The following is a 23,987-nucleotide window of genomic DNA, read 5'->3' as shown; positions in this document are numbered from 1 at the left end:
CCCAGCATTACAACACTTACTCAAACCATATAATAACACTTTACCTATGAACTACAGATAAAACTCTCCTGCAAGTCTCCAAAAGTAACAACAGGGCTGGGGATTCCCTCTATTCCCACTAGATCCCTAAAATCTGGAACTCTATTACACAACATATACTGAATGTCACTGACATAACTTAATTCAAGAAACAACTAAAAGATTACTTATATAACCACTGGATCTGCTCCTGTATCAACTCTTCCCTGTATGCCTATTCCCCTATCTTGAACCCCCTACTTAAATATCTGATATATCTTCTTCTTCCAATCCTTTTATCTTTCTCTATCTTTTTCATTTTCTCAACCAACCTGACTCATAACCTCACTTTCTCTCAATTTACCCTATATGAAATAACTTGTTTTCCTAACATTTTGAGGCTTCTCTTGTATCATGTATAATATTTTTATCAATTGATTTGATGTGACACAATGACACTAATATATATTTATATTTACTTCAAAATATTTACTGCATTTGTTCCTTTTTATTATTGCATATATAATTATTATTTTATGGAACTTTTCTCCCTGGGCCTATGCTGAAAATGGGCTCTCACCCAGATGGACTATCCCATTTAACAAATGTAAAATAAATAAATTTGTACACTGACCTGCCACAGGAAGTCCCCACTTGAAATAATGTGATTCACCTACACATTCAGCCCCTAAGTCAGCATAGCCATACAGGTAAATGTTGTTCATAGGCTGTACTTTTAGTTCAAGTCTGGGATCTTGTCTGCACTGCCTATCTATCATGTGTAAATATAAAGTTGATGTTTACTCCTAGGGCAGCATTTATAGACACTGGATCTGGCAAATGGACAAAAGATGTGCTCCCGCTGTGTAAAATACTGGAAGCAACTGTAAGTTGGGAGATAATTGTAGGTTAGGATGAATTTGGAAAATGTTTTATGTATGGTCCAGACAGTAAACCTAGCTATAAAACACTGCTGGGGAAGATAGGAGAAAATAAATTATTTAAGGGAAAATTACTTATTTAAGGTTAAATTCTTACTCCGGTCACACTAGGTTTGTTGGTTGATGAATAATATGGGAGATAGTTTATTTATTTATTTATTTACATTTGTTAACCGGGAGTGTCCGACTGGACATAGGTCCATTTTCAGTGGAGGCCCGGGGAGAAAAGCTCCACAGTTAAAATAAACAGACAGTAGTTACATTGGATTACATAGCGATTAACAATTTAACATAGCAATTACTTACAACATATTTACAGATGAAGAACATAGTACATCAGTAGACAACTAGAATCTTTATCTGTGAAGTACATAACAGACATTAACAAATGTTACAAGAAGTTCCTGCTGTATAATACGTACTAGGCTTATGAGCATCAGAGCTTGCTATAATCAAGGTAGTTAGTGGAGTGGAAAGAAAGGTAGTGGTTGGGTGGGGTGGGTGATATTAGAGTGGGAGTTGCAAGGGCATAGCCAGCATGTTTTTAGGTGCTAGGTGTAGGTAGTTAGGATAGAAGGGACATAATAAATAAGTTGTACAAGATTTTAATAACATTCCTATAGAAATACAGAGTGATGTGTAGTTGGGAAGGATATTCCAAGGAGTTTCCAGCAACTGCTGGCATTATTCTATGGGTGGTCTGGGGGAATGGTCACATATCTTTTGATATTATCTTATCTTTCGTTCATATGTTCACATGTAAGTACTAGGCAACTGCCCTTGCAGGCTATTTCAAGCCTAGACAATTTTTACTTCAAAGGAGAGACTCAGATCCTGTATATTTTGTATGTGAGGTAAACACTTTAACCATTATGCCAACACCCAACTCCCAACCCTCTTATATCACTCCCAAATCAATAAAGAATTGATATGTCAGCCACTGTGAGCAAATTGGCTCAGGCCAGTTCAGCATTATAGCCGCACCATTTTGTGTTTTGTTAATTCTAACAGCTTGAAGTCCCCTACTAGATCTTTTACTGCTCACACTTTTGGCAGTTTAAAATATATTAACAAAAAAGAGGAAAAGGATGGTCTTGCCTACAGTAGTGGACCTTATACATACACTAGATTTAATAGCCAAGTTAGAGCTAGCTCCTAAGCACAGTAAAGTCAATGAACACATTTTTTCCAAATGATCTACCTGGTTTGATTCTTAAGTGATACTTTTCAGGGGACTATACAGGTTTATAATTCCATTCTGCTATGATCAAAATGTATAATTATGTGACTGCATACAGAATTTTATGTAATAAGGACTGTAGCTTTTGTATTTCAGCTCTGTGTTTAGCACTTGCTGATTGTTGAATGCATTAGGATTAATAAAGTTTTGTGAAGTAGGGAAAAAAAAGACATTTAAGCTACTACATTGTATTTTTTGTTGTATATGTGTATGTTTTGTGGTCTTAGTAGATACTGTCACAACCATAGTCAGATCTTTAAAAAAGAAAAAGAAAAAATAAATTAAACAGAAGTGTTTCAGGTGGGTATTCTACAACATCACAAAAGTGTATCCTGTTATATATCCCAGTGCTACAATAATCAATCACTCAGCAGTTATTCATCTAACTTACTGTTATTCCAATCTATGTAAGGGTTTGTTTGTGTCTTTCAGCTTTTCCCGGTTAGGGGTCGCCACAGCGGAACTCTGGTCCGCTAATGATTGGCAGTAGATTTTTACGTACTGGCTTGCCGGGCCTAACGCACAACCTTCAATGAAGGAATGCCCATTCATGCATGTCGCTACACAGAAGACGCTCTAACTGAGAATCGAACGGGCAACGTCTAACTGTGAGGCGACTCTATGTAAAGGTACTATGCTAAATTCAATATTCAGGCCTAGGTTTTTGTATAACTTTATCCTCCATTACCATTTTACTTCCAGTTTTAAAAACCTGTTGTTAAAATCATTGTCTCTAATATTTTCATTTAATATAGACAGACAATGGAATTTAAATGCATTTTCAGTTGTGTCCTGTCCAGCATGCATAAGATCAGCCAAAGCTTTGTACAGAATGTTTTCTGTACTGAAGCACTTTACATTTTCTATACATAAAGCATCTTTAGTTTACAGACCGCTATATAAACTAAATTTGTAGATCTCATGCAATAACCATGAAATTTATGATATTTTCTTGCAGAAGAATGTCAGGAAGTGAATTGGTTATATAATGCAGCAGTATGGCAGATGGATGGTTAAGGCTGCAAGTTACTTAATACGTTTCTCCCTGTAACCCAAGATTTGATTCCTTTAGCCTCTATTTGCCTACTATGCAATTCTGAGCAAGTCACTTCAACAGACAGTACTCCCAAGTATCCTCTGAAAAGAGACGTATGTTTAATCAGGTTACCCCACTGGTAAATGAATAAAATATTCAAACAATAAAGGAAGCTGTAGCAAAATATCTCTGTGGGCATGCAGTAAGGACCTGAGACCTCATTATATTAATTTTAAAAGACAGATAAGCGTCAAGGTGCACACCTAACATTCTAGCTGCCCTGTAAGTAACTTGAAGTTTTATTTCACATACTGCACCAGCTGTCTGGTCTTCGGCTAGTGCTGTTCAATGTTCATCTAAACAAACCTGCAGCACCCCCCACCAAGACATATGCTGCTTATGTTATCAGGAAACTCACTTTCTCCTGGCCTTGAACAGGTATGTCCGGAGAATAATTTTTGTGTTTATGTAATACTACTGATTCAACCTCTACAGAAACAGAAACATTTTGTAGTTTGGTAATGCTGGTATTAGAAAATAATTATATATTGCTTAAAGACAAGCTATTTAAAGAAATAAAATAAGTGGCCATGGGGTCAAATATGGCCCTTTTGTATGCAAATTTAGTTGTGTCACAATGAGAGGTTAACTTGGAAAAAAATTGCAAGTATAGTTCATAGGTTAGTACTAGGCTAACTGCCCTGGCGAGCCATTTTAAGCCTAGCCAAACCGTGTACCTTGTGTTTGTAAGGCAAATACCTTAACCATTAGGCCATCCTCCCAACCCCTGATAGTGTTTTTTTTATAAGCATTTTAATGATGACATTTTTATTGTGTGGGAAAGGAGATGAAATGGAGTGTGATGAATTTGTGAAATGTCTAAATACTACAATAGATTTTTTAAAGATTTTCATCCAAGTGGTGAGAAAATATTGATTTTTAGCTATAATAATTCAAATAGAAGAAAGTGGGAACAATCTTAATTCAGGCATATCCAAGAAGGCAGAATTTATCAACAGGTAATTATACAGGGAAAGCAGACATCCAGAGACCCTAGGGAAAGGTATTATAAAAGGACAGGCAATAAGGGTAGCAAGGTTGACTAGTGCAGATGCATTTTTTTATTTCTGAAAAATTAACAAAATTGATAAAAATGGGGAGGGGGTATAGGTCTTGTTACATAAAGGCAAATACAGAGGAGATAAAAAAGTAGCTGAGTTTCTATGGTCTAATATTAAGAAATGACATAAAAGACCATAATAAAGTGAAAGTTATCAAGTTAAAATTATTCCTTTACCTGTCTATTAGATACAGTATAGATGCAATAACTTTGAAAATAATATTAACACAAATTGAAAGATACAGGGCAATCCAGATTTAAATAAAATTCTAGGCGCTAGTCTTTTTTTTTTCTCAGATAAAAAGTGGGACATAAAAGAGATTGGATAGATGGAAGGTGATTAGATATGAAGAGAGCTTTGGAGCTTTTTCCTGCAAAGTTGCCAAAAATTTAGATTTATTAATAATTGCTAGAGTATTAAACTGCATGGGTTCTAAAGTTCTTTTTGCCCAGTAGAGTATTACACATAAAAATCAAAAAGACTGCAAAAAAGATAGCAGAGTGGATTTAGGGGTACAGCTTTCTAAAGAGTTAAAAGCGAGGATTGTTTGGGTGGATTGTATGTTCTGAAAAACTCGGTGAGAAATAAAAGACATAAGCACTTAACAAAGTTAAGCAAAAGGCTAGTGTGTCCACTTTGTATGTTTTTTTATTTTTTAATATAACATAGAAGGTTTGTGTTTGGTTCATTTTTTATGACCAAAGTATGTCCAATGTAGTCAGAAAGGCTTATGGAATTGACTGCATGATGTAAAAAGTCATGGTTAACTGAAGCAAGGAGGTTATTGTCTCACTCATATTAATCTTATTACTTTGCCCAGAATGTGATAATATTTTAATGTCTTCAGCATTTTTAAAATAACTTAAATTAAACAATACATAAGTAGTAAAGTCCTCCTGTTGGAGAATAAGATGACCAGAAAAAGCTGAGGATAATTAGAGTCCTGCATCACCTTACTAATGTGTGCTGAGCCGAACTATGTCCCTAAACTTACACCTCACCTCAACAAACAATATCCGTAACACTGCCACTATTAACACAAATGTGGGCTAGTGTTATGTAAAAGTTTTGTTTTAAAGAAAACAAAAAGAAATTATTTTTCTTTTGTCATCTTTTGTATGTTTATTGTTAGCATTTTTTAGTAATATGAAGTTTTGAACTATTTATGTCAGTATTTAGCATATGGTATTTAAATAGGTCAATTATACTATAATCATATATATGTATGAGTGTGTGTATGTGAGTGTGTGTGTGTGTGTGTGTGTGTGTATGTGTGTGTGTGTGTGTGTGTGTGTGTGTGTGTGTGTGTGTGTGTGTGTGTGTGTGTGTGTGTGTGTGTGTGTGTGCGCGTATATAGATAGACATAGATATAGATAGATATATGGATATAGATATAGATATACACACACACACACACACACACACACACACACACACACACACAAACACCACTTGACAGAACTGGTTGGATAATTCATGAGGATCCTCACCTGCGAATCTATTCTGAGAAGTCATACACTTCTTGTTGCTGTAGTATGAACACAAAAAATAACTATAATTTGTTCTTCTGAGATTCTTACTCTTCTGGTATAATCTGAGCAGCTTGAATACACAAATGACATCACCGTGAAAGCATATAGTGGCATCTCAGAACTGCATAAAATGACATCAGCTTGAATACATGATGACATCACAGAGTGAAATGGAGTAAAGTTTTAAAAGGTGTGTTTAAAATAGTGTGTTTCTTGTGAATTCTGCCTTCTGGGTTATTACTGTTTTCTCCGTTTTTGCTTCTTGTTTGTTGATCGCAGAGTGATATCACTATTATTCCACAAAACTAGCAAGAGGTCATGCACTGGCAGTAGCAGTACATAAGCAAGGACACCACATGAACTCTTGAGCATTTCCCATATGCCCTACAGATATAAGCTGCCCCTGTAAACTCTGTCTACATGATCCTGGGAAGCTGTACATGAGAATATCCTGAGCAGCACCAGAGCGCCAGATATATATAAACCACCAGAAGCCCGTGAAGCAGTATCAGTCTTATTAAAAAAGAAAATCATGGGACTATTACTGAAGTCGACCTTCTCATGCTCAGAGTCTTCATCTGTGTTGCTCTGCGGAACTTGACCAGCTTTGTCATCCTTCTGTGTATTGTTTCTAGCAGTGCTGCAATGTCTTCTATGATGTTTTCAAAAAAACTGTATTCTTTAGTAAGACACCGAATATTGACCTTACAGTGTTAAAGCAGTATTGCTGCTGGAATAACTAATGTCCTTATTATTTCAGGCAGGTATATTTGTGCGGTACAGTATTTCTGCATACCAAGACCACTCTTTATTACAAATGTTGGAAGGGATATTGATACTCCCAGCTAACACTATTATGATGACAGTCTGTTTCCTTCATACTAGGTTCCTGTTTTCCTTGTCTAATTGATGTGATCCCAGTGAAGAATGAAGAAGGAGCAGTCATAATGTTCATTTTGAACTTTGAAGATCTGGCCCGAGCATTAGCAAAAAGGTCAAAAAGGGGTTTCCAACACCGGCTCTCCCATGGATGCTTCAGCGCAAGTAAGTCAATGAAAGAGTTCAGGAAAATGTTTACATTCAATAGGTGCCATTGGAACTTACTGATGTAAATTACAAGATTTAAATGTAGTTTTACTACATATCCTCCCACCGAAAAGCATAATTCAAGTAAGAGAAGACAAGCTTCAGTGATGTCATACTAAGACAGTTACAGGGTACAAAGATACTTATATACTACATATTGGTGCAATATATATATATATATATATATATATATATATATATATATATATATATATATATATATATATATATATATGGTGAGGGGTTGATTACTTTGTTAAATGCCTAGCTGAAAGACAATTGAAGTATGGTTTCACTACAGTACAAGGTTACATGACATGATTACAGAGAGAGAATGCAGTTCTGCTATGGTACAATAAAGAAAGAGCACATTTTATCATTCTTGTGTATACACCCCTCACACACAAAGACACACACACACACACACACACACACACGCACACACACACACGCACACAGTCACACACAGACACACACACACACACACACACACACACACACACACACACAAACACACACAAATATGAGTATGCATCCATAATATATATAACATTATGATTAGCAGGTCAGCAGCAGGTCAGCCTCTCCTAAGGAAGTGTGTGTATGTAAGTATATGATTGCCATTCATAATGTATATAATTCAGAATGTAGACAGTCAGGCGGACAGTATCAGAATGTAGGCAGCTTAGAATGCAGACAGAGGTCAGTGGGTTGATATTAGTGCTGGGAATGTGTTTGTGAGTTATGGTTAGAATAAAGGTTAGATAAGGCGATAGCTGTAGTGCTGTGCATGTTTGTTGGTGATAGCTTTAGTGCTGTGCATGTTTGTTGGTGATAGCTGTAGTGCTGTGCATGTTTGTTGGTGATAGCTGTAGTGCTGTGCATGTTTGTTGGTGATAGCTGTAGTGCTGTGCATGTTTGTTGGTGATAGCTGTAGTGCTGTGCATGTTTGTTGGTGATAGCTGTAGTGCTGTGCATGTTTGTTGGTTCATGTGTCTGTGTCTGAGCCTGCCTTGTGTTGTGCTAATGTTATGATAAGGATTTTCCTAAGGCAAAGTGCAGTATTAGCGTTAGGGGTAGGGGCAGGGTTAAAGATAGGGTTAGGGTTAGGTATATGGTTAGAGTTAGGGGTAGGGGCGGGGTTATGGATATGGATAGGGTTAGGGTTAGAGGTAGTGGCAGGATTAGGGATAGGGTTAGGGTTAGGGATAGGATTACAGTTAGGGGTAGGGGTGGGGTTAGGGTAGAGTTAGGATTAGGGTTAGGGACAGGGTTAGCACACATTACTAAGATGGGCAAGAAGGCATCTTTCAACAGTTTGAGAGACAGCTTTATGCATACATATCACCAGTCAATAATTAATCAGACTGACTATATACTTAGTAATACGGGATGAAAGAGCTTTAAGCAGACAGCAAAACAGCCCGGAGCCAGCTGTGATTTGGAGCATAAGGTTCTTTTAGCAGAGTTTAGAATCAAATTAAAGAAAATAAGAAAAATACCCAGGCCTGCTAGATATGAACTTAACAGTATGCCATATGAATATGTAGTGGAGGTGAAGAATAGATTTAATAGATTAGATTGGGTGGATAGAGTACTTGAATAACTATGGACAGAAATCCATGATGTTTTCCAAAAGCAGAAAATATTCCAAGAATATTGTAAGAATATAAAATGGTTATCGAAGTGCATAAGATACTGGACACGGGGAAAAATATCTTCAACTGCAGAGTTCAGAAAAGAAGAGGATATAAAATGGTTATCGAAGTGCATAAGATACTGGACACGGGGAAAAATATCTTCAACTGCAGAGTTCAGAAAAGAAGAGGAAGACATACGGATGCCTGTTTAATTAAACAGCAAAGACCTGGTAAGATAACAGAATGGGGAAGACAAGAGGTCGTGTCAAGAATATTAGTCATATTAATGGAACTTTCCACATAAAAATGAGTATGATAAAGGATAAAGATAGGAAGGGCCTAAAAGAAGCAAAAGATATGAAGAAGTGATGTCAGGAATACAGAGAAGATGTAAATAAAAAGACGCTAACATCACTGATGCATACAGTGGTATGTTCATAGGTTCATAGGTAAGTACTAAGCTAGCAGCCCTTGTGGACCATTTTAAGACTAGCTAATTTCCCTTTTTGTGCTCAAATTAATCTATCCCATTTGGTTATAGACTGGCCTTACATATACAGTACCATGGTCAGTAATTATACATTACCCCTAATGAGAATAACTGGGATCGTACCATAGATTATATAATGACTGCTATTCAAAAACAAGCACACTAATTGGACAGCTCAACCAGTGTGCCCATTGTATACCAAAAGAAAAATGTCCAGCTGCTGAAGTACCATTAAGTGTCCAGATTTTCTTTTGGCATATGCTGGAGGACAGCAAAATGCAAGAAAAATCAGGTATGTTCTACAAACTAAATAAACAGAAGCATATCTGATTTTCCTTGCATTTCTCTGCTGTCCCTTGTAAAAATTTTAAATATCAAAAAAAAAAACAGCAATGAATATTCTCTTTTCCCTGTTGATTCTCCTGCACTGCACTGATGATGTTCTGTGCAAGCATGGGAACACAAGTCCCATACGAATGTGCGGTACATCAGCCTACAGAAGAGAACGTGGTAGAAGACTGAAGTGCAGTTATACAAACACATTGTTTAAGAAAGGTAAGCAATTTCTTTCTTAAATAATATCATTGTATAAAAGCAATAATCCACTCCTGTTTGTGGTTATATCACCATTTACCCACAGCTGACTCTGTTTAAATACTCCGGCTTCACCCTCGTAATCAAACCACACCAGCCGTGGGTAAATACTGATATACCCATGCAGTCGTGGATTATTGCTTAATAATTTGAGGAGATCCATGCATGGGTTAAAGTATTTAGGAGCTGCCTCTGTCCATTAGTAGCACAGGGGGCAGTCCTGGGGTAAATTTTCTGTTTCCCATCCATAGATGCAAGTTACTCTTGAATATGGACAGAGATGAACTTTGTTTTATGTGGATGGCAAGTCTGTTCCAAATCTATATATAGAGCCAGACATCCTGGTGAATAAAGAAAAATGGCCCCTAAAAGTTCTGCTAATAACAAGATAATGAAATTTCAGTTGAATTGTTGAAAGTCAATGCAAAATTATGTTCTTACAGTGTTGCTTATAATTTGCCAGCAAATTTGGAAAGCATAGCAGTGACTATTGGATTTGAAAATACCACCTTTTAGTCCAAACTCAAAAAAGGGCAGTGCTGAAGACTGCTCAAACTAGTAAACAAATGCACTTGTTTGACATACTGCTGAGGTAATATTTATGATTCTGCAGGATAGACTCTAGCAATACATAGCCTGGAACTGTCAAATATACATGTTGGCTTTAGAAGCAAACCAGTCATCAGAGACCAAATCTCCAACGTCCATTGGATAACAAAGAAAGCAAGAGGATTTGAGGAAATGATTTAGTTTTACTTTATTAACTACTTAAAGCATTTGGTTATGTAGAGAATATCAAACTGTGGCAATTTCTTAGAGAAATGGGAACACTAATCACCTCACTTACTACCTGAGGAACCTGCATGCAAACCAAGAAGCACCAGTAACAAGTGACTATGGGATAATTGGCTAGTTCAAGACTGGGAAAGGTGTATGACAAGTTTATATATTGTCACTATATTTATTAAAGTCATTATTGTCACTATATTTATTAAAGTTATTATTGTCACTATATTTATTAAAGGTATACACGGCTACCACATGTGAAATGCTAGGTCAGAGGCGTCAGATGCTGGAATCAAAGTTGCCATGAGAAAAATTCACAACCTCGGAAATGAAGAAATATACAACTGTGATGGTTGAAAACAAGGAGCAGCTGAAAATTCTGTTGACAAATGTGAAAGGAGAAAGCACAAAAGCTGGCTTGTTGCACATTAATAATAAATTCTGTAAATACAAAATACTGAATGATGGAATTTGCCTCTTCTCCACTGTTGTGCGATCTTGGAGTTGATATATATATATATATATATATATATATATATATATATATATATATATATAGTTAGTTAGCAGGGGATGAAGTGTACAGGGGGGTTTGCCCCCTGCATTAAAAATGTGTTCAGTATTTTGAATTTTTCAGTCTTTTGGTTTGTCAGTCTTCTAAAGTAGACCCATATATATATATATATATATATATATATATATATATATATATATATATATATATATATATATATATATACATATATATATATATATATATATATATATATATATATACATATATATATATATATATATACAGATATCTGTGTGTGTGTGGGTGTGGGTATGGGTGCGTGTGTGTGTGTGTGTGTGTGTGTGTGTGTGTGTGTGTGTGTGTGTGTGTGTGTGCGTGAGAATAGTTTTACCCCGGGATTCATGAAGCTTGCGCCAGGCGCACGCATAGCGTAGGCATTATAACGCCAAATATGGCCGCCGAGCGATTCAGGTACGATCCATTTCCGCGTGCACTACCAGCGTACGCCAGATCTGCGCAGCCCCCGGTGTAGGTATGCAAATCACCCCATGTGCAGTGTTGCACCATGCAAATTGAAGGCATATAGCGATTCATGAAGTGGTGCAGGCATAGCGTAAGCCCACGGAAATGTAAAACAAAAAACACGGTTAACATTTTCCCAAACAGAACATCGAGCTATGGAAGAGGGCCAGACCCAGGTATCACAACGTGAACATATGCCAATGGCGAAATACACAGCCAATGGCATAAGAAAAGATGCACAACACGTAAATAACAACATTTAATGTCATGTCCACAGTAACGCACAGCAGAACCGCAGGGCATGTGTGCGGAAGCTGTAACATAAAGAAATAATATAAAAATGTCATAAAATCGCAACGTAATAGAAATCAGGTTTACAGCATAACACACAATGGTAGGCATGGAACACCACAACCAAGGTTCAAGGGTTGCTAAGGGCTTGCGATAGTGTTCGGCGCGGTAACTATGAATTAGTAGTCAATGCCATGCAAATGAGGCAGATAATACTGAATCGCAAATGTCCCACCGGAGGAAGGTTGTACCATACGGCGCAGCGGTATAACACCGAGGAGTGGCTCAGAGGAGATACATATGACATCAGCAGAGGGGTGTGCCACCGTAGCACTAAGCACATTGGAGCATTGCAAATCTGGCCTGTCCGTTGCTAAGCAAAGCTGCAGGATAGGGGTGGGGAGGAATCGTTTAGCTGAGAGCACACATGGTGGCCAAAAGCGCATGCGTACGAGGCTGAAAACGTGCCCGAAACCCAGAAATCAGATGCACGCGCTGCAAACAATAGCAGAAACAGGAAGGTCAGGGGAAGAAAAGAAGGAAATGCGGAAGTAGGGTAATTGGAGCACTAATGAGCAATAAACACCAATCAACCCACGAAGGCCAATCGACGGCAGCTGACAAGTCCGCATGCAGAAACCTGCAAAACACGACAGGGGAGGCATGTGAATGCAAAGAAAGGAGGGGAGGTATTGGATTGCAAAGATAGGAGACCTGACACAGCAGAGCAAAGCAAACCAACAGCAGACCGGCAGTAGCACACATAACGCAAGATACGCCAGGTCCAGAAAAGTACAAATGAAAGTAGGCTGCAGGATGCACGCCAGAAAATTGTAGGTGCAATGTGCAGAAATGTAAAGGGAAGGTCAAGAGGTAATCCATGGCAGGCAAATGTAATTCAACACCAAAGGCACCATAATAGTAGTTCCGGCAGTAAAACACATAACATAACCTGTAGCTACGAACGTACATACACACCTTATGACATCATCGGTGTTCACAGCACAATAGTATAACGTGTGAAAGCGCCCAACACACACCTGTGTATTCCCAAACACCGCACCATAGATGTAAACACACGGGGAACTTTTAAAATGTACATGTTGGGAGCTGCCATAGCTGTGATTCATCAGCATGTGTCAGAGACTGACGGTGTTGTGGAGGACGATGCCGACAACCACCGCAGGCCTCGGAGGAGAAGGAGAGTGTTCAGACCAAGGGTAACCTACCAGGGGCTACATGACCTGGAGATAGTAGAGCGTCACAGGGTGGACAGGGACATCTTACAGCAAATAGTGGAGCTGTGCCGGCCACGCCTGAGAACCAGAAACAACAGAGGGGAACCCATACCAGTGGACACGAAGGTATGTGTAAGCCTGTGAATACTGGCCACAGGTACCTTTCAAAGGCCAACTGGAGATATAATGGGTATCTCACAGGCATCAGCATCCAGGGTACTACACCAGTTCCTGGATGCCATGTTACCACATGCCAATGAGCAGATATACTTCCCCAGAACTCAGGAGGAGTTGGCCAGCAATATGCGTCACTTCCACCGTGTGGCACAATACCCAGAGGTACTGGGTGCAATAGACTGCACGCACATACAAATCAAGTCACCACCCAGTGAGCAGGGTATGCACTACATAAACTGCAAGGGATTCCACTCCATCAACTGCCAGGTCGTGTGCAATGCCAAGGGCATTATCATGGATGTGTGTGCTGGCAGCCCTGGAAGCTACCATGACCCCCATATCTGGCATGCCTCACAGCTGTATCAGGTATTTGTCAGGGGGGACATCCCACATGGCCATCTCGTGTGGGATGCTGGCTATGCACTGGAGCCGTGGATGATGACTCCCATCAGAAATGCACACACACCCATGCAAGAACGCCATAATGAGGCACACGCACAAACCAGAATCATCATAGCGCATGTGTTCGGGATGCTGAAATCACGGTTCCTGTGCTTGGATACATCTGGTGGAGCCTTGCAGTACTCTCCAGGCACGTGTGCCCACATCGTCATAGTATGTGCCATGCTACATAATATGATCCTGTGGAAGCAGCTGCAGCAGGGACAAAATGGTGAAGGCCCTCATAGCCCACTGCAATTGCCAAGGCCAGTACAGGCACATAGGGATTCAAACCATGAACACACTGTGCCAGCCCCAGTAGGCAGATAGAGGCGTGCCCAATATGCCTATGCCCTGACAAAGAAGGAACATATAGCACATACTCTGACCGTGTAGGCCCCTACGGACTGACACCTTTCCACCTGCACACACAGTAAAATGGATGGCACACAAACATGACCACCTGTAAATTGTAATGTATAGGTGGCCCAATGTGTGACTCTTACATAGGCAGCCCTCAAACATTGTAAACACAACAGCCAGTGGAACACGGAATGCCAACACCTGAACAGTACATGAGTCTTACAGCATATGGTGGTGCTGTGTGCCTGTCACGTTCCCCGCCAGATATATATATATATATATATATATATATATATATATATATATATATATATATATATAGATATAGATATAGATATAGATATATATATATATATATAGATATATAGATATATATATATATATATATATATGTATATACACATATGCATATATATAATACAGATAGAAAGGGCAATAGAGGGATATATGGTGATATAGATGGATTCAGCGATATCTGCAAATATGATAGATAGTTCAATGACATTCATAACATCTTGGAGGTACAAATAAATAGGATACCGCCAACCATGGAATGTGTAACATACCGACATGCGTAACCACGAGGCTGAAAGACCGATAGAACACAGTACCGGAACAGTACATCCGCGAGTAATAGTATGATGATATGAAGGGACGGTTAGTCACCACTGATGGTGTCGCGGTCCACGTAGGTACTGTGTTCAACTGTGTCTGTGAGTGCCGTAGTCTGTGTAAGTGTGCGTTGAGGGTGCCGTGTGCGTTTCTGTGTGACTGTAATGTGTGTGTGTGTCCGCAACATGTGTATGTTGGTGCCAAGTCAGAGGCAGATCAGTATGGTAGGTGTGGGTATAGCTAGCCATAGGCATACGGTTACTACCTGTACCACAGTAGGAGGGACATGCCCACCCTGGGCAGGTGTGTCCTGACATAAAACAGTACAAAGGGCAAATGTCCGAGATGGTAGGACATAAATATGTCCCATATATAATGTAACAGTCGTATTTAATAGTTATGCCTGTATGTAAGAAACTTAAATGTTACATGCAATATGATAAGTATCCAGTCACACAACAATAGGTATGTAGTGAGGATAAAAGTATGTGCTACCTGTGTACTGACCGTGGCTACGTGTTGGCCTGTAAACACCGCTTTGTGTCCCGCAAGTGTCCAACAATGACCATATGATAAGGTGGCAACCCATGGCAAACAGGCTCTTTTAACAACACAACCACAATGACTGCAAATATCTGGGACAGAAATACAAGGGATAGCTGTCACCTACACATATCCCCTGATATATCGCTGCAATTACGGAGGTATACAAGTAGCAAGCTCACCTGCAGATGATATAGAAACCAATTAACAATGGCCCAATGTACAATCCCGTAACATAAGTCTACTAACTGTTAGCTCTCTAATTAGGGACGGAGCCCACACACATATATACGGATTATGTAGAAATGCAAGGCCCACAAACCGTATATGTTACGTACAACCACCGACATCCCCCACACTAGAAACTAAAGCAATACAAACTGTAATAGCAGCACAAACATCCAGTCAGTCAATTACATCTGCAGAACCCTCAACATACCGTGTGAGAGACACAATTAAAGGCGACATGCAAAATTGCAGGCGTTGTATAATGGAACAAACAGCCATGTTACAGGTTTTGATTGCAGTACTCCGTTATCAGACGTCGGGATGACAGGTACACCCACATGTTGAACCAAATACTTTACCTGGCACACACAATCCACGGGGGACATGAATCCAAACTATACTTGTCTCCATGCATAGCAGTTGCAGTTACTCATAACAAAACACAATACAGACCGTCTCCCCGAAGGTAGGGCAAATAGGCAATGCCCAAGTGGAGAATCCAATTATACCCCACTGTCACCGTGTAATTGGTGAATGGACTAGCTGCACAGCTGATATGCAAGTAATTAGTCACTCAGGAACACCAATTGGCAGGAAGAATCCACATGTTTCAGGTATCAACGTATATAAGGATGACTTGCCAGACATTCAAACCGTATGCTCATACCGAATAACAGTTGAAACACTGTGAGAGAGATAGAAACGAAATGCCGTAATGACAACAAGGTATGTAGAATGCCCGATATGTAAGGTTATGCATAGCATGATCTGTATTAATTAGTTTTACTGTATGTATAGCCTGGTTTGCATTAATTAAACGTGTCCACAATGCATAAAGTGGGGAAAGGTATTTATGTATTGATGTCTTGCTGAGCATACTAACGCTTGCAGAATCTGTGCGTCCAGCAGTAGGACACAAGGTACACAGCACAGACACCACAAGGGATGCTACATGAGGCCATTAAACAGAACAATGCCATACAACCTGCCGTCAGTGGTAGGGTATGTCCAACAAGGACGTGCCATAGCAGGGGATAGTACATGTTGATATACTGTCACAGCACGCATGTGTATGGGCATATAACGTTAATGACATATGTAAGGTGGTCCCGCTGAGCAAGTATGCTTTGCATTATGGGATACTATATGAAATATGTGTAATGTATAGTATTATAGGTAGATATGACAGATATTCTACACAGCATAACAGGCATATCATGCATACCACAGGTATCGTCTATTGGTATGTACAATAACAGGATACATATGGCCTGTAGGTATGGGACATAGTAATAGCATGATAGCTAATCTAAATGGAAGGGCTACCAAGTAACCATGCACAAAGGACATGTAATAGCTGCACAGGTGCATAGTGGGGTACTATGCAGTCTGTCAAGTCCATGTGTAAGCACAACTACAGTGTTCACACTAGTGGCACCTCTCCAGGGTAGTGTCCTGTGAAGAGCAGAGCCAGGTGTCACCTGCACCACTGCACAGTACAGCCACTGCAGTGATCCCAGGCCTACATGTGTCTCCCAACCACCAAGGGAGGTATCACATGAACAGTGCTATGGAGTGTCCCTGCGTGATGTACATAGGACTTATGTTCCACAGCATGGTGAGTGTCCGGTTTGGGAATGTAACCCAGAAGCACATCCCACTCATTGTGGCGTGTGTGCACATATCCATGAGCATGTTGCTCACAGTGGCCTCTGCTTATGTTGCGTATGAGGAGTATATCCATCAATAATGTTGTGGACATGGGCTCTGTCTGATCATCAGAGGTCACTCCTGAGTATGTAGTATGCAAATGTGTACAGATGTGGTGTCCGTAGTGCAGCCGCATATTTAAACTGTCAGAGCTCAGTAAACGTCATGGCGTGTTAATGTTGTGGCATGTAAAGCTGTAGCTGTTGTGTAAGGTACACCCTAAATGGGGTGGTGTACCCTTGAATGTGTGTAGATGTCTTGAGTTCAGAGGTACAATGGGTGTCTATGTACCAGTTACACACACAGTACAGATAGGTGTGGCCACGTAGGAGGATATCCATGCCACAGTGGCAATACGGTAACCACAGGAGTGGGTGCGACATATGTGTGTACTGCAAACATGTACAATGTGATATGTATGTAGGGGACTACCATCCATGTGATAGTCAGTGGGTGAATGGTGTAATGCAAAGGTGATGTGCATGCACCGTGTGTCATGCAGCTTGATGCCATGATAGTCATATTATGTATCTGTCACAGCAACACCCATATGGTTGGAGTCAGTATCAGCTGGTGGAGCAATCATGGCGCTTGGTATGTAGGGGTTCTAAAGCTAGGCAGGAAAGTCCCCTGTGCCAGCCTGTTCCGCAGGGAAGCATATACTGAACATGAGGGGCCCTATGACTGAGGACCGTGGTATGCCAAAGTACCTGACATGTAGTAGGTACTATGGTATGCTGGCCTCACTGTGTGTCCTGTCCATGAGCCACATAGCATAACATCCTGAGACATAGGGTACGATGTGCAGGTGGATGTGTATGTTGTCAATACCAGAATGGGGAATGGTGCTGAAAGGCAATGAGAGGACAATGTAGGATGTGTGGACTCCTGTACCATCAGCAACTGCCCTGGTAACTGTATGAAAGGAGTCCACCATGTGTAGGGGCCATGCTCTGGCCTTAACAAGCCCAACCCGGGTGGCAGCAGAGGACGGCAGACCAACAATGTCTCTGAGAATGACGTCCTTGATGATGTGCCCCATAGCCATGCAGAACAGTCCAGTCAGGTGTGTAGGACTATAGTCCCACTCGTGCAATGCGGTGCCACCTGTGTGTAGTGTGATAAATGCTGCTGTGTGCCATTCAGGGTCTACAATGTCTGAAACAAGGCTATTACTGAATATGGTGGCCTAGTGGGGAGACATGTAATTCAGAGGTTGGCGGACATCACAGCCTGGGACGTTGGAAGGTGACATGGGGCCAGTGTCCCAGGACATATAGAGTGTAGGTCAGTACTGTGTAGGTGTGACCACAGGGACACCACAATGTTCATGTATGGATTGCGGCCCTGTAGTGAGTGAGAGGGTGTACTGTCAGCATTGAATCCATCCTCCAGCATGTTGCCAACAATACCTGGGTCTGCAATGTTCCTGAGTGACTGTTGTATGTGACAGCAGATGTGGGTGTTGCCATCGAATACTGACATACCACCATAATGCCTGGTGGTACACCCGGAATGTGTGGCAGTCATGTTTACGTAGCTAGTCTTGGAGTATGTGATGAGGGACCCTGTGGCCCCACCACGGCTGACCAGTGAGCCACCCGACACATGGGAATGTACACCACTGTGCAACAGCCTACACCTGTTGTTGTACATCATATGTCCGTGGAACATGACCACCAGAGTGGCGTCTGTTATCTGGTGTGTACCATCATGGCTCTGTGTGGAATAGCATGATCCATGCAGTTGTGTACATGCTAATTAAGTGCACTGGGGTATGTGTCAGCATTTGTATGTGCATTGTCCATCTGCACAGGTGTCATGATGTTAACAACCGCTGTCAGCAGACGTCTGTAGTAGGTGTTGTAGTACACATGTACTGTGTATGCTGTGATGGGTGTGTTGCCAGGATGTGGCTAACAAGGTAGATTAGCATATGTTCAGAATCCACCAATGAGGGGATAACCCCAGGTGTGTAACACCAGTCACATGGTGGTAGTGTTCATGCCAAGGGTAATGTAGGTCTTGGAGGTGGTGTGTATGTGTTGATCCAGCAGAGCGGAGGGTATGACTCATGGATGTGTCGGTACATGAGTGGCTATCCCAGTGAAGTGTGGGGTAGTGTCAGTCACACATCAGTAGAAGCTGAGGCCCACTGTCCACTATACCACCATAGAAGGTATGTTACCCGTGGGGTATGATGTTGACTCTGTTGCTTGTTACAATGTGTATAGCGGTCCCGGACACAGTTAGTTGCACGTGGAGCACCTCTGATGCATTGTGCTAAGCAACTTGCCAGGATGTGTGCAAAACATAGTGGGATATGGGAACCCCTCAGCTGTGGGTGTGCCGGTCCAGGTATGTGCCTGAAAGGTATGGTCCGTCTATAACCTGTCATTGCAGGTGTGCTCTGCAGAGCCTAGAGGCAGGTCCCAGTCACTGCAGAGATGTTGGAGTGGTGCATTATAAGGTGTGCCTTTCCTGCGTGCGTTACAGGGGAAGATGCAAGCAATGTGTCACATGACCCCATGTCGCGCATGCCAGTTACCGCCCTGCCGGTGACAGTTATTGGAAACTGTGCAGGACAGGCAGTATAGAAGCAGCAAGAGCCTTACATGTGAGCTGTACTCCCAGGGCCGACAGGTGCAAGTCATCTGTGCCACAGCATTGTGTTTGACCAGGACAGTCATAGCGGACAGATACCACATGCCTGTGGAATGACAATAGGAGCATAGGCAACTGTTGAAGTGACACAGTCAGTCATTGTACAGTGGTATCGTGTCCGGACGAATGCAAAATGCTCCCCAGGGCTAGGCCCACACCCTCAGGGCTATAAGACTGGTGAGCTATTGCATGTCCCTGCACACGTAGTCTGTGAAGTGGCATCACAGGGCAGTCACACTAACATGGCGAATGACAGACATATCGTACCTGGTGAGGTGTGGCATGGGTGCATAGGTTATGTTGCAGAAGCAGTTACCCGACAGCAGGATGTAAGCGACTAACGCCTTGTGTAGCCTGCTGTGTGGAACTGCAGTGTGACACCCTACAGAGTCAGCTATGACTGGTGTGTTGTGAATGTTATAACACACTATTGGCTGTATGTGGTGGGCACACATGAGTCTGTGGGCTATAAGCTGGTGATGTTGTCTTCCATGATGGGGCTACCTCTGGTGCCTACAGTGAGTATGGAGACGTACTGCACAGGTTGTCCTCGTAGGTGTGGCCAGTGGTGTAGATTATGTGAGACTATGTGATGGGTGGGGTGTGTTGCGAATGTTACACATCCCCAAATGACTGTCAGGTGCAGTCAGGGTTGGCGACAGCATTACCCCCAGCCATAGCTGTCAGCCTCCTGTCCCCAAAATGAGGAACATTAGCCCTCATACCGTGTGACACATGGGCGAAACGTGGAACACTTACAACTGGCTTACTAACAGCATCAACTAGGAAGGGCATATGATGGCTAAAATAGGCTGGTCTTACGTATAAAACAGATATTCCAATGAATTAATATGATTCTCATCTATCTAGCCATGGCTAGCAGGTAAACTATGTACAACAATGAATGTGTGACAGACCCTTCCAATGTGGAACCTTGAGGAACATGCACCTTTTAGAACCCCAAATGAGGCACGTTCCCCATAATGAGGTACACCTGAGAGCTATGGGCCCAGCACAGCTGCAGACGTGCATCCCCCACAGGCTGTAGTGCCGTATGTTGGGAGGTGAGCATTGAATGTGTACATGAGACAATTGCTCTATTGCCACATGTATGACATATCCCTCATATAGACAGGCAGTAGCACTGGTACATGACAGTTGGACATGCCTGTATATACAACCATGTCCCACAGGATATGTGCGTTACATGTGTACAACAGCTGTCGTACCTTAAGCAAGCTGGGAAGTGTAGGACAGCCAGTGTACCTGTGGGAAATGGTGTGGAATGGGCGCTATAGTAATCAGTAGCTCATGACATGCTCACATGTTCTGAACAAGTGCCTAGCATGACCATACAATACAGATAGGGTGTTGGATAATATCAACCCACAAGTGGTGATGACAGTCATTCAGGGTGGCACCGCACTATAACCCTGCTGAGTATGGTGTGCATGTCCATGAACCATTAGCACTGTAGATGTTAGCAGTACAGATGTACAAGATAGCATGGATATTTGATTACAAATACCTTTGCATGTCACAGGAGTGTTCCACCAGTGGCCTGTTGACAGACTCACAACTACAAAAGGTGCAAGAGTGACATGTGCACAGCACATCAGTGCCAGATACAGTAGAACAGGGTTAATGTGTTGTACCCCACCCTCATTGTAGCCCATACCACACAGACAAATGTTAGGCATCTGTGTATGTAAGGCTGTGAATGGCCATGACCTATCAGTGTAGCTGTGTCAGTGTTGTGAACAACATACAGAATGGGCTGTGTGTGTGAGGTGTGTGACATATGTGCACAGTCTGATGGATGATACCAGCAGTGTCACCGCTAGGTGAACATCCCTGTACCCATAAACTACTACCTAGGCTGTGGTCAACATTATGGACACTGTGTAAGGGATGGTGCTGTGCAGTGCACCCCCGACATGGTGACGTCTCCAGGCCCCTTAGGTAGTCATCTGAGGTACTCATGTCATGTCAGGGTGCCATCCATGAGCACGGAGATCACTGGCCAGGCATATACAGCACTGTGGTGACCAATATTGGATCACATACCACCTGTAAGGGGTAATGGCTATGCATGGATGTGCGATACCAGCCTTCACAATCCACACCTCCACTATGCAGCATGCCATCTACCTTGCAGAAGGACATTTGCTACACCATGATGATGGACATGCTACATGTCCATATCCCGATCTATATGACATATGTCATGGACAGCCACCATCCTAATACTAGGATCGCCACAGGCTGGACAGATCCCTGTGCCATATATGTGACATACTCCTGCCATACCATGCAACCCTGTCCATCAAAGCTGCAGATGTCATCCCAGTCATACATGGTGTGATGGCCGCATGGTAGATGTACTATCAACTGACTGGATCAGTAATGTGGCACTGATGCAGCTTGCGGTGGCACAATGGCCGTCTGTAACAGCGTGGAAAGCATGCCTGCACATGCTATGGTTGATGACCATCCCTGCGAATGTCGTCTGACTATCCATTGTCCCATGTCTATCACATGTGTAATACAGGCGATCCGTGTCAGGATGTTGAACAGTTGTACAGTGCTGTGTAGATGTATATGGCAAAACACATGCATGTACAGGTGTCCATGCGTATGTGTGCATTGTCACTGCTCAAGTCCATTCCGGCTGTGTCTGTGTTGATATGTGACATATACACAGCATCCAGGTCAACAGTAGTACCGTGGACACATCGAGGCATGTGCAGATAGGTAAGAACACAAGTGCAGGCAAATAGACATGCCCACAGCAAGACAGCATTTACATGGAGTATGAACACTGTAATGAGGTGACACACATATATGGTGATGATATCCAATGCATAATGGGTGTGACATGTGTGACACAAACACGTCAGTCATGTCAGTGTCATGGTGCTTTGCAAAGATAACTGTGCAGATGCAGTAGATGTCATAGAAATGTATGTGCAGCAGTATCTCTGTACATCTCTGAAACTGTGACCTGTCACCATCATTATGTTTTACAGATAATGCCCCGTACATGGCTCCCAGCATACACCCGCCAGGAGGATGATGTCCTCATCCCACAGCTCCATGACAACTATGACTTGTTGTTCAGCCATGTGCCACAGCATGCCCAGCAGCGGGATGACCTGTGGCAGGATCTACGCAGGAGGGTGAACGATGTGGGTGGCCATAACCGCACCTACCAGCAGGTGCGCAGACACTGCATGGACCTGATACGACATGCAAAACAGCGTGCCACTGCAATCGCCACTCACACACACCGAGGAGCTACTGGCCAGTCTGGGGACACCCAGGGAACAGCATCCAGAAACACTAGCTGCCATCGTGGAGGTGGGTGTCTCCCAACCAATGAGCCTGGAGTTGCCTGGTAAGTCAGTAATGCACATATGGCTATTATATCCCATGTAGTTGCATGTGTCACTGTACATAATGTAAAGTAACAACATATGCCAGGTATGTGGACACACATGCTGCATACTACAGTATGCTACATTGTGTATGCACACATGTGCATACTATATGCTATTACACAGGTGAATGTGTGCACATGCACAGTGCAACCTGTGGCTGTCATACAGTCATGGATAATGTTCATACTGGTGTGTCACCCCTATACAGGTACCTCTGGTGTGCCGCACAGACATGGGTCCATTGCAGGTGAGACTGTCATCAGTATTAGGCATGTTACAGTGTAGATCTATTTGCCATGTGGCCAGTTAACACTTGCACACCTGATGTTTGTTCCAGTCACGATATGCAGGTCGCACCACCATGCATTCACACACGCCACCCATGTGCAATATATTCAAACGTAATGATACACAGACTTGAAACCACAGTACTTGTTATTGCGACATGTGTGGTCAGCTGTGCATACAACAGTGGTGGTGTTCTACAATGGAGGCATATGTAGTATGCATTAGAACAACATGTGTGGTACGCACACAGTACCACACAGTGAGCTGTGATATGGGCAGCCCACAAGTGTCACCATTGTGTCATATGCCCCTGCATTGGGTGCACACATTGTGATGTGCCACCTGACATGTCCCAGACATGTAGTGTTCTGTCTGCAATATTGTCACACTATCGCATGACCTATACCCCACATACCAAACATACAACCCGTTGTCTGCATAGACCTGTGGAATGTGACATATCTGACAT

At 42.0% G+C, this 23,987-nt stretch overlaps 1 protein-coding gene across 2 annotated transcripts in view; it reads left to right on the top strand.

Annotated features, from left to right (window-relative positions):
• Window positions 1-23,987, top strand: part of KCNH6 (potassium voltage-gated channel subfamily H member 6) — a 1,196,060-nt gene that overhangs the window by 590,976 nt on the left and 581,097 nt on the right. For both annotated transcript variants that reach the window (XM_044055208.1, XM_044055207.1), the window contains exon 3: window positions 6,774-6,932. In XM_044055208.1, the coding sequence (XP_043911143.1) occupies window positions 6,774-6,932 (159 nt within the window). The remainder of the gene's footprint in view (window positions 1-6,773; window positions 6,933-23,987) is intronic.

This window comes from Protopterus annectens, chromosome 13.part0 (assembly GCF_019279795.1).
Source record: "Protopterus annectens isolate FY-2018-M chromosome 13.part0, PAN1.0, whole genome shotgun sequence".
Taxonomy (NCBI): domain Eukaryota; kingdom Metazoa; phylum Chordata; order Ceratodontiformes; family Protopteridae; genus Protopterus; species Protopterus annectens.
Note: the sequence above shows the minus strand (reverse complement) of the source record. Positions and strands in the feature narration are given on the sequence as shown.